We start from the raw sequence: 10,797 nt of genomic DNA, 5'->3' as shown, positions 1-10,797 counted from the left end.
TTGTAGGTGGTGAGTCCAAGTGCTCCCACTGCATTGACTGGGCTTTGGTCTCTAGATCATAGTGATGAACCCAGGTTTCATCCTGTGTAATCAGTCTTTTGAAAAACTTTGACTCATCTTCTTGGCACATCTCCAAATTCATCCTCGATCACTTGACACGTTCTCGCTTCTGGAATGGTGTGAGCAACCTGGGACTCCATTTGGCAGACACCTTATGCATATGAAAATGGTCGTGAATGATAGTTTCCACAGACCCTGTACTAATCTTGACATCTTGGGATATTTAGCGAATAGTGCGCCGATCTTCCAAAATGAAAGCTTCAACTTGACGGACAGATGCCTCATCAATGGCAGAAGGGGGCGACCAGGTCTGGGAGCTGTTTCCACAGACTTCCGGCCATGTTTGAATTCCCGATGCCAACGTTCTACAATGTCATATGATGGGGCATTATAACCATAAGTTTGTTTCATTTAATCAAAAGTCTCCTGTGGTGTGCGTCCTTTCAAATACAAAAACCGGATCACTGCTCGACATTCAACAGGCTCCATTTCACACCTGATCAGTTCAAACACCTGTACACACAGAAACCACAATTAGTACAGAGCTGTAACTTGCCACATAACTTGTAGAGATATAAATTATTGCACATGCAAAATTTCAGCTAGATCAGACAACTGGAAGTGGGCCAGGGGCATTACTTATTGCATATAATAGTAATAAGATATATATATAATATTAATAAGATACAATCTAAAATATATGAAATAAATTGTAAATTTTAACACAGTTTTAATCTCTGTTCTTATCTATCTATCTATCTATATATCTATCTATCTATCTAATATATATATATATATATATATATATATATATATATATATATATATATATATATATGAGAAACGAAATTAAAACTGTAGGTTTAAATTTACAATTAAATGTATTATTCGAGAGAATACTCCAATATACAATTTTCAAAGTCATTATTTCTTAATTAGCAAATTATAATTGTAGCAGAGCTAGAATTTTCTGGTTAAGGCATTAAATGAACCTCCAATTAATAATAGTTAGTCATAAATTGACAAAATGTGCATGTCCGTTAAAATAACGTGTGAAACTTTGTAGGAAATGTGAAAAAACAAAACAAAAACACAACAAATATAAACAAACCGGGAATAACATTCTTCCAACATACATCTCTCTCTCTCACTCACTAACTCTCTCTCTCTCTCTCTCTCTCTCTCTCTCTCTCTCTCTATATATATATATATATATATATCGTAAGTTATAAAATGTATATGGCGATTAAGCTACACTGAATATAGAATAGATGCGCATATAAAAACGACAAACAACCACAGAATTCGCGCATAAGCCTGAAGAGTATAAATTACTAACTAGCTCTACCTATGTATTGAGCACTTTTGAAGTACATACTTAAAGTTTACATATAAATTTATACTTTCGTATATTAATTTTATGTGAGTAAATTAAGTAGTTATATATATATATATATATATATATATATATTTATGCATATATATATATTTATGCATATATATATTTATTTAGACAAATATTACATAGTCGTTACTCTGAACGGGCTAATGTTTCGAACAATTGTCTCACAATTTTAAATTAAGTTGATGTTTCTTCAGTATTATTGCGAAATTCGAAAATTGAACACTTGGATTTAAAGTAAAATCAATGGTGTCAACCTAATTATCAGTAATGAACATATCTAAAAATTACAAAAAAAGATAAGGTAGAAAATTAATTATTAATGTAAACAATTTTCAAAGAGAATTGGCGTAAATTGAGTTTTGCTAACTTGACCTAAGATTTTCAAAATGTTTAGAAAATATTTACCACTTCTACCACGATCCGAACTCTCCGGTTTATTTTTTTTAGCAAAGTTGAACTTTCGCTAATTGTTTCCGAAAACTATTTTCATTAATAGTTAATTTTGTTTCGTGATTTTCGTAATTTTTGGATATGTTTATTACTGCGACATCAAAATTAAGGAGACACCATTGGATCTGCTTGAAATCAAATATTTCGATTTTCGAATTTCGCTTGAATAACGAAATATTTAACGCCATTAAATAATCAGATACGAACATATTTTGAAACAAGAAAAGTTTAAATCTCAAATATTATAAATGAATTATTGACTAATATTTTTAACTTTGTTTTTTCTTTCTTTCTATTTTTAGGTAAAATTCCGTTTTCGAAGTCGACGATGACGTCATCATATAAAGGGATCATCACAATCATCAACAGATCGAAACCAAGAAACTTCCTTACATTCGACATATTATTAACACTATTGTTAAATACTATACCATTATTAAAAATATATATATATATTTATCAAAATGAAACTGTTAAAATAACTTTAAAAAATCATTCTGTATGAATAACTTTTTATCATTGAAAGTTCATTTTAACAGTACGAATAACCTCAGAATATAATAACATTCCAATCATTCCGATCTCGTTGAACTTGGTCATATTTAACCGGTGTACAAATTTGCCCCACGTTTGGTATAATCTGGAGGAGACGAAATGGAACAGATTTTAAATCCGCCAGGAACGACAAAGATTACAAACCCACATACAGACGCACAGACACACGCACATACAGACACACGCGCATAGACACGCGCACATACACACAGACTGTTATATATGTTTATATATGTACATAAACATTTCTGTGGTACACAATTTCATTAAAGGTTTAAAAAGAATTAGAGTCGTAATAAATCAGATTACAATATTATATAGTCATTTATTTTAAACGTTATTCAACGAGGTTCACTCTTCACTCTGCGTTAGTGTTTTGTCACCCCAATTTTGCTGAAGTGTTCATAATTCCTAGTTGACAACTTATTTCTTTTCCTCCCTCCCAGTACTTTCCTGACTCAGTGAGGGTATAGCGCACTTGGTATAGCGTAGTTATATCTCAATTTTCCTTGGAGGTGAATCAGATTGAAAGGTCATGTTTATGTAACGAACTCATATTCATTTTTCTTGTATTTCGTTTTATGGAAACATTTTGTGGCCATCATTTGAGAGCAAACATTCATTTTTCTTGCTATTTCAATTCATGGAGACATTTTGTGGCCATCATTTTAGAGCAAACATTCATTTTTCTTGCTATTTCAATTCATGGAAACATTTTGTGGCCATCATTTTAGAGCAAACATTCATTTTTCTTGCTATTTCAATTCATGGAGACATTTTGTGGCCATCATTTCAGAGCAAACATTCATTTTTCTTGCTATTTCAATTCATGGAGACATTTTGTGGCCATCATTTTAGAGCAAACATTCATTTTTCTTGCTATTTCAATTCATGGAAACATTTTGTGGCCATCATTTTAGAGCAAACATTCATTTTTCTTGCTATTTCACTTCATGGAAACATTTTGTGGCCATCATTTTAGAGCAAACATTCATTTTTCTTGCTATTTCAATTAATGGAACATTTTGTGGCTACAATTGAGAGAAAAACATTCATTTTCCTTGCTATTTCAGTTCACGGAAACATTTTGTGTTCATCATAGATTAAAAATAACAAACTAAGACTTAAAAAGTTTTTTCCTTAGTTTTATAATTTATTTTAATGCATTATTTTATATTAATATCAACAAGATACAAGGGATTATAATTTATTTTATAGTATTATTTATTTTAAGATTAGCAAGCCACAAGTGATTCAAACTCTTCAACAGGAATTGTAGATATATCCTGAACCAGTAGGATAACTATATTTTACAAAATAATAACACTATAAATATGTTTGTATTGTGGCGTATGTTCGGGTTTATGCAATGAACTCCTATTCATTTTTTCTTGCTATTTTAATTCACGGAAATATTTTGTGTTCATCATAGATTAAAAAATAATACAAACTAAGACTTAAAAAGTTTTTTTCCTTAGTTTTATAATTTATTTTAATGTATTATTTTATATTAATATCAACAAGATACTAGTCATTCAAACTGTTCAATAGGGAGTGTAGATATATCATGAATGAGCAGGATAACTATATTTGACAAAATAATAACATTATAAACATTTTTGTATTGTATTTTGTATTGGGGTGTATAAAAACCTCATGTAACTAACCATGTTTGGAACACCCAGTTGACTAACGCAGGATTAAAGATGGGTCAGTTGAAAGCTATCCCGAGTTATAGTTTTTATAGTCGAATGATTTTTTTTACATGTGCTTTTATGGATTTAGTCGAATAGCCTTTGGACTGTTAATTATAAGAAAACGTTTTTTGAATTTTTTCCTTTCTTATCCTTACTATGTAGTAATTTTCACCTGATTCATTACAGCTCCACTTATTAATTTTAAAACTTTATATATATATATATATATATATATATATATATGTGTGTGTGTGTGTGTGTGTGTGTGTGTGTGTGTGTATGTGTGTGTGTGTGTGTGTGCAGCGTTAATTTTCATTCCAAATGCCAAAATATGCAATCCATTCACACTTGTAAATTTTGTTTGATTTTATTTTTATGTATTTTTTTTGTTACATCTTTTATTATATTGCGTCATGTACATATTTTGTTGGGTAGCGGTAGATATTTCCTCAAATTACTAAACAACTCTTCAGAGACAAAAAGGTCTTCCTCAAAAACCGCTACCGAGTTCAAGATATGAAATGAAAAAAAGAAAAAAAAATTGAGAAGAAAAGAGAGTGAACTCCGTAAAAAGAGAAACTTAAAACATTTGAGGTAATATTCATAGAAGCTCATTCCGAAAATAAAAGACTTCCAAAACAACGTGGGTAATATCCCATGCCGCCATATCTTTATATATGTATAAACACACACACACACACAATATTTATTTCAGAACTATATATACATATTTCAAAGGCGTACCAGTTGTTTCATTGCATTGAATCAACTATAAGAGGTTGAATGCTGTCAGCGCAAATTCATTAGCGACTTTGAAAAGGCGAAACAATGCAACCAGAGAGAAAAAAAAAAACGTTAAACAAGCGTTTTAACTCAGAGTTTGTGATTTTAAAATAGATCTTATATATATATATATATATATATATATATATATATATATATATATATATATATATATATATATATATATATGTATATATGTAGCTTATTTTCTTGAAAAATTTTACAAAAATAAAAAAATTCAAAACAACAAACTTATGCACAAGGCCCTATAAGAAATTGGGGAGGGAAAGAGCGCAGGGTCTTTGTGACTAAAGTTATTACAAATGATTTGGAAGATTCCTCTTGACTGGCAACATTCACCATAATACCTCATTCACTCGGTGGAGTCAATTCTACTAAATATCCCCATCGTTTTTCAAAAAGATAAATAATTTGTAAAAAAAAAAATCGTTGTAAAGATATTTCATGTTTGTGTATGCATTTTTTAAAAAAATAGATCTTAGCAACCGACGCTCTGATTACATAAGAAATAAAGCAATGTAAGGTGTGTGTGTTTTTGTGTGTGTGTCTGTGCATGCGCGCGCGCGTGTGTGTGCATGAGGGCGTCGGTTGCTAAGATCTGTTTTAAAATCACAAACTTTGAGTTACAACGCTCGTTTAACGGGGTTTTCCTCTGTTTGTTTACTTTGCATTGTTTTGCCTTTTCAAAGTCGCTGATGAATTTGCGCTGACACAATTCAACCTCTTATGGTTGATTCATGCGCCTTTAAATTATAAATATTGTATCCCCAGCTCTCACATCCACGATCGAGCACTTTAATGATTTTTCCATCGCCCGCTGAAACGCTATATATATATATATATATATATATATATATATATATATATATATATATATATATATATATGATTAGTTTTTTTGGAAAAAGAATTCCAGCAGAGTGCTCAATTAAAAGGAAAATCCAAATTTTAAGAGCGTACTTATATTTTGTGTACAGAAAGTTGTTAGTTGAGACAGGTCATTGGTACCGTCGGTTTCAAGCCCGATAATAAGGCCCGTTTAAGGTATCCTTATCGAGCTCTCTTCAGCCAATATTCGCTGAAGAGAGCTCGATAAGGATACCTTAAACGGGCCTTATTATCGGGCTTGAAACCGACGGTACCAATGACCTGTCTCAACTAACAACTTTCTGTACACAAAAAATAAAAATATATATATATATATATATATATATATATATATATATCAAGATTAACTGTTTACCATCAAATATTCAGAGTCAGGTAATAAAATAGAATACCTTTTCTAAACTGTATGGATAAAAGAATAATCTCTATTGTGTTCTCATATTTTCATATTCTCATTCTTTGTCTTATCTATCTATCTATCTATATATCTATATATATATGTATATATATATATATATATATATATATATATATATATATATATAGATAGATAGACACACACACACATATATATATGTGTGTGTGTGTGCGTGCGTGTGTTTGGGTGTTTGTGTATTTGTGTTTGTGTGTGTGCGTATAAGAAAGCTGTTAACAATGTAGAATGCCGCAGTGTTGAAGTGATGTGACGAATGAACAAAAACAGTTCATTTTTTTTTAGATTATTAATATTTGTTTATCTATTTATTTTTCAAAATCATTCACATATATAAATCAGTTAAAATGGACTCTCTGTTTCATATCACCAGGATTGTAAATGTTTGATTATTTCGAGAACATGCATCTCTTTTTGAAAATAAAATCTTCGGTTAGTTTGGCTGTTTAATGACGTGACACACATAACTTGTCTTTACAACCCCCCATATATATATATATATATATATATATATATATATATATATATATATATATATATATATATATATATATATAATGCTGATATTCTTGAGATACGTCCACTTAATTCGCGCGTTTATGAATGGAAATGCCATTTAAAACTTAAGCGTAACAAACAGTCTGACGGGCAAATTTAACTTTTTACATTTAATGAAGATACGTCCGTTGAATTCGTGCGTCTGGCGATCAACATTCATTTTCACTCGTAGTGTGACAGACCGACGGAAATATCATTTCTAGATAAAGTGCGAGCGACTGACATAATTGGTTATAGAGATACGAATATTTGATTTGGCTTTTAGCAGCGAGAAATCTATTTCAAACGTTAAGAATCACATATTTTAGATTGATTGGACTCAACTAAACTATTATCCGACCATTTGATTCGGCTATCAATTTATATCAATGACAGGTGTTTGTAAATATATTTTGTATGTTCCGCTAAAAATGCCAAAACTACTAACCAAATCCCCACAAAGTGTACATTTTCTTGATTGGCATTGTTTCCGATGTATACTATCTAAACTTTAGAAAAAAATATTAATTATTTGAGGATTGAGTGGACATTTGTATTATTTAATGTTTCAAGACGTATATAATGTTTTTTATCTTAGTTAATGTTATCAGAACTTATAAACTTAATGTTTTTATGTAAAGGGAAATAACTCTGATTTTATCACAGATATTTTCCCCTTACGCTAACGTGAATTATGTGAACGTATGTTCAGAGAGTGGGATTTGTTAAACGAAGAGAAAGGGGAAAACTGATGCGGAGAAAGAGAGATGGCTATAACTTATTTTACACTTTTGACCCGGGAAGTGTTGAGTAGCCCTGCCAGTTTCAAACTAAAGCGTGATCGACGGAAAAAATTATCTTATTTTAGATGCTACGCATCTAATTGGAAATTGTCAATTTAATTCTGTATTTAGCAATGAAAAATCCATTTCAAAGATAAAAGTGACAGACCAACATGACTAAACCTTATTTAAAGCGTTTGAGCGCATATATAAGATGCGTCCATTTCATTTTTGCGTTTAGCTATGCAAGTGTTATTTCATAATTACGCTTTACAAGCTCAAAATGCAATTTCAAATTAAAGCGTGACAGACCTACTGATACACAAACTGCAAACATGCTTGGACGTAACAATAGAAGTTGCATCCAGTCTTCCTGTTTAGTTCTTAACATTCTATTTCAAACTAAATGAGACAAACAGACGGATGGTTGGACCGCTATCGAATGTGTGGACGTACTTAAGAATTACAGACAAGATGGATGAAAATATTTTTTCAATTATACGACTAATTTGGAGTGTTATTAGCATAACGTTTCTGCCGATGTAACCCCGATCCTTTTCAGGTTTACCTTTTCGAAATGGGAATCTTTCTGTCAAACTCGGGAATCTGCAGGGAATTTAAAACGAAGCCCTAGTTCCGTTAACCATAAATAGATAAAAGTCTTAAGCAATTTGTAATTGTAGTCTTCCCACTGACCCACTGTAGATTGAACCCTAAACCCCCAGAAGAGTGTCATTTACATATGAATTTTCACATAGTACTTTATCCGTTACGCCACGGGTCTTTGCGGACAATTCTAGTATGGATTTGTGAAGCTTTAAACTGAACCAAGTTCGACAAAATACACCTGAAGAAGATCGGAGGTCGCATCAACCCAAACGTTGTTTGAATAACACTCAAGATGAGAACAGTAGTCCGAATAATGCAAATGATATAAATTTTCAAGCCTCATCTAAAAAAAAAATCAGAAACAAACAAAAAAATATCCATACTGAAACCGTATTTACAAATACACATGAATTTAATTGAATTTGATTTAATAAAAGAGGTTTTCTCAGAAATCAAGTTGTGGTCCAAAAGTTTCCAAACAAAAACTATGATTACCGAGATGGACATAACCGACAAAGAAAGCGTCGGTCACTTTGACATATACACAACGCGTTCATGAATTAAAACATGCACACTAATGTTGTAGCTATTAAAACTAAAATGAAAACAATAATAAAACCTGTTTGCTTATTTCATTGAACAGCAAATATAATTCCTGTTTGTTTCTCTTGCGACTCAGGCCAATGTTACACGTCCTGTTTTAGTGTGAAAAGCAATTTGCCATACCCCTGAACGTTGTCGACTATCGTGAGTCGCCTTCAGGCGAGTTGCGTTTAATTAATGTTATTTAAAAGTCGATTAAAATCGTTTAAAATCGTCAAAAGCACTTACGCGTGTCCCCTTCCTCATATTAGGCATGATTATTGGTCAGTTTGTTTATGCGAACGAGTAGAGCTTCCATGATTGGGAGGCGCAGGTTACAATGTGAGATGGCTAAATAAAATGGCGGTGTACTTTTTATTAATATGTTTCTAAATTCGTTTTGGGGGGGGGATGTTGTGTGCTACGAAGTATTGGTAGCTTGAACTGTTAGGTGAAGACAGGTGATATATAAGCCAACGAGATATACTGGTTCTAATCGAGTTGTTTTTTGAAACATTCTGAAGACGACTCATGGAAGTCGAAAACGTCGCAACTATGGCAATTTTCTTTTCACACTCGAACAGAATATTCTAATATTAGCCCGCCAAATTGAAAATAAAAACGGATTGCAAGAGAAACAATGGTCAATGAAATATGCATGAGTAAAATGATGCCCAAATATACAAAGCCCAGATCGATTGTTCCCTGTTGACTAAAGTATGGATTTAGTCATGTGCAGTTCTAGGTCGACCCGCCCAGGCTTTGCTTTCTTCCTTGGAGAAGGAGTTCGATTATATTGATAATCGCCTGAGGCACCTCTACCGAGGAATGCTGATGAAGCTGACCGGCATATTTTGAAGGCTAGAGTACTCTTCGTCTAGAGCCTTGGCTCTTCAAATCCAACTTCTTGACCGTTGTGTCACATCAACCCACCATGGGAAGCAGATAAGTAAGATGCCTTGACATAGCCGTTCATTTCTCTTTCATCAAATGCGTTGCAAACGTATCAAAAATCAAGCAGCATTTGTCAAAAACTGCGAAAAACAGTGAATGGAACTTTTCTTTTCTAAATAAGAAAATTGAAAAAATCATAAATACATAAATTCAACATTTGACAAACTATGAATATTAGACTTAAATTTAAAAGTTCATAAGAAACCTTTTCACCACGAAAAAAAATCTATATTCTGAACGTTGGGAAGTTTCATCGTTGACAAGTCGAGAATTAATTAAAAAGTATCAAGCCGGAAGCTGTATTAGCAAAAAAAAAAAAAATAAAAATAAAAAAATAAAATAAATAAAAAAAATAATAAAAATTAAAAAAAAAAAATAAATAAACAAAAAACCCCCCCGAAATAATAGAAATTCAATTCTTCAATGTCTGACATGTCTGTTAAAAATATCCAGATTGACGTCATCTGTTTAAAAACTGAAAAAAAAGAAAAGAAAAGAAAATGATTGAACGTCTATATATATATATATATATATATATATATATATATATATATATATATATATATATATATATATATTAAAACTTTTTTGATATGTGTTTAAGATTTTTATGAACAGAAACAGTATTTTCAAACTGAAATGAACATCGCGTTAGCAAATTATTACCAGACATACAAACAAACAATGAATGCCATTTTGCGAAACGGAAGTTACGTGGCGTGTTCAAAAAGTTTTCAGACTAAAGTTGTATTTAATAACATGCAAATAAATGTTTATATGCACAAACAAAACAACAACATTAATTATTTGCGACATTTTATTTGTTTATTTATGTATTACGCCTTTTTACTCTAAACAAGGCACATTATCACTTTGAAGAGGTTACTATTTGAGATCGTGTCTAACAGAAGACTGTAGAGAATTGAACAGCGAGATGTCTGTTCACATTTCATTAAAAATTCTGCAAGTTAATACAGCCAGGAAGCAGGAACCAGTAAATACAGCCAGGAAGCAGGAATCAGGTAGTGAATTTCAAAGTCT

General features: G+C 31.5%; 1 protein-coding gene across 2 annotated transcripts in view; it reads left to right on the top strand.

The window, feature by feature from the left end:
- The window catches only part of LOC145263053 (neuropeptide CCHamide-1 receptor-like), a 177,193-nt gene extending 171,760 nt beyond the window's left edge, over positions 1-5,433 (top strand). For both annotated transcript variants that reach the window (XR_013864463.1, XM_080119882.1), the window contains exon 2: positions 2,218-5,433. Coding sequence is in view for 1 of the 2 variants with exons in the window: in XM_080119882.1 (XP_079976008.1) it covers positions 2,218-2,247 (30 nt within the window). In the remaining variant the exon portion in view is untranslated. The remainder of the gene's footprint in view (positions 1-2,217) is intronic.
- The last annotated feature ends 5,364 nt before the right edge of the window (positions 5,434-10,797 follow it).

Source organism: Euprymna scolopes, chromosome 38, assembly GCF_053919585.1.
Source record: "Euprymna scolopes isolate OS-2025 chromosome 38, ASM5391958v1, whole genome shotgun sequence".
In the NCBI taxonomy this organism is placed as follows: Eukaryota; Metazoa; Mollusca; class Cephalopoda; order Sepiida; family Sepiolidae; genus Euprymna; species Euprymna scolopes.
The sequence above is the reverse complement of the archived record's forward strand: the minus strand, read 5'-3'. Positions and strand labels throughout refer to the sequence as shown.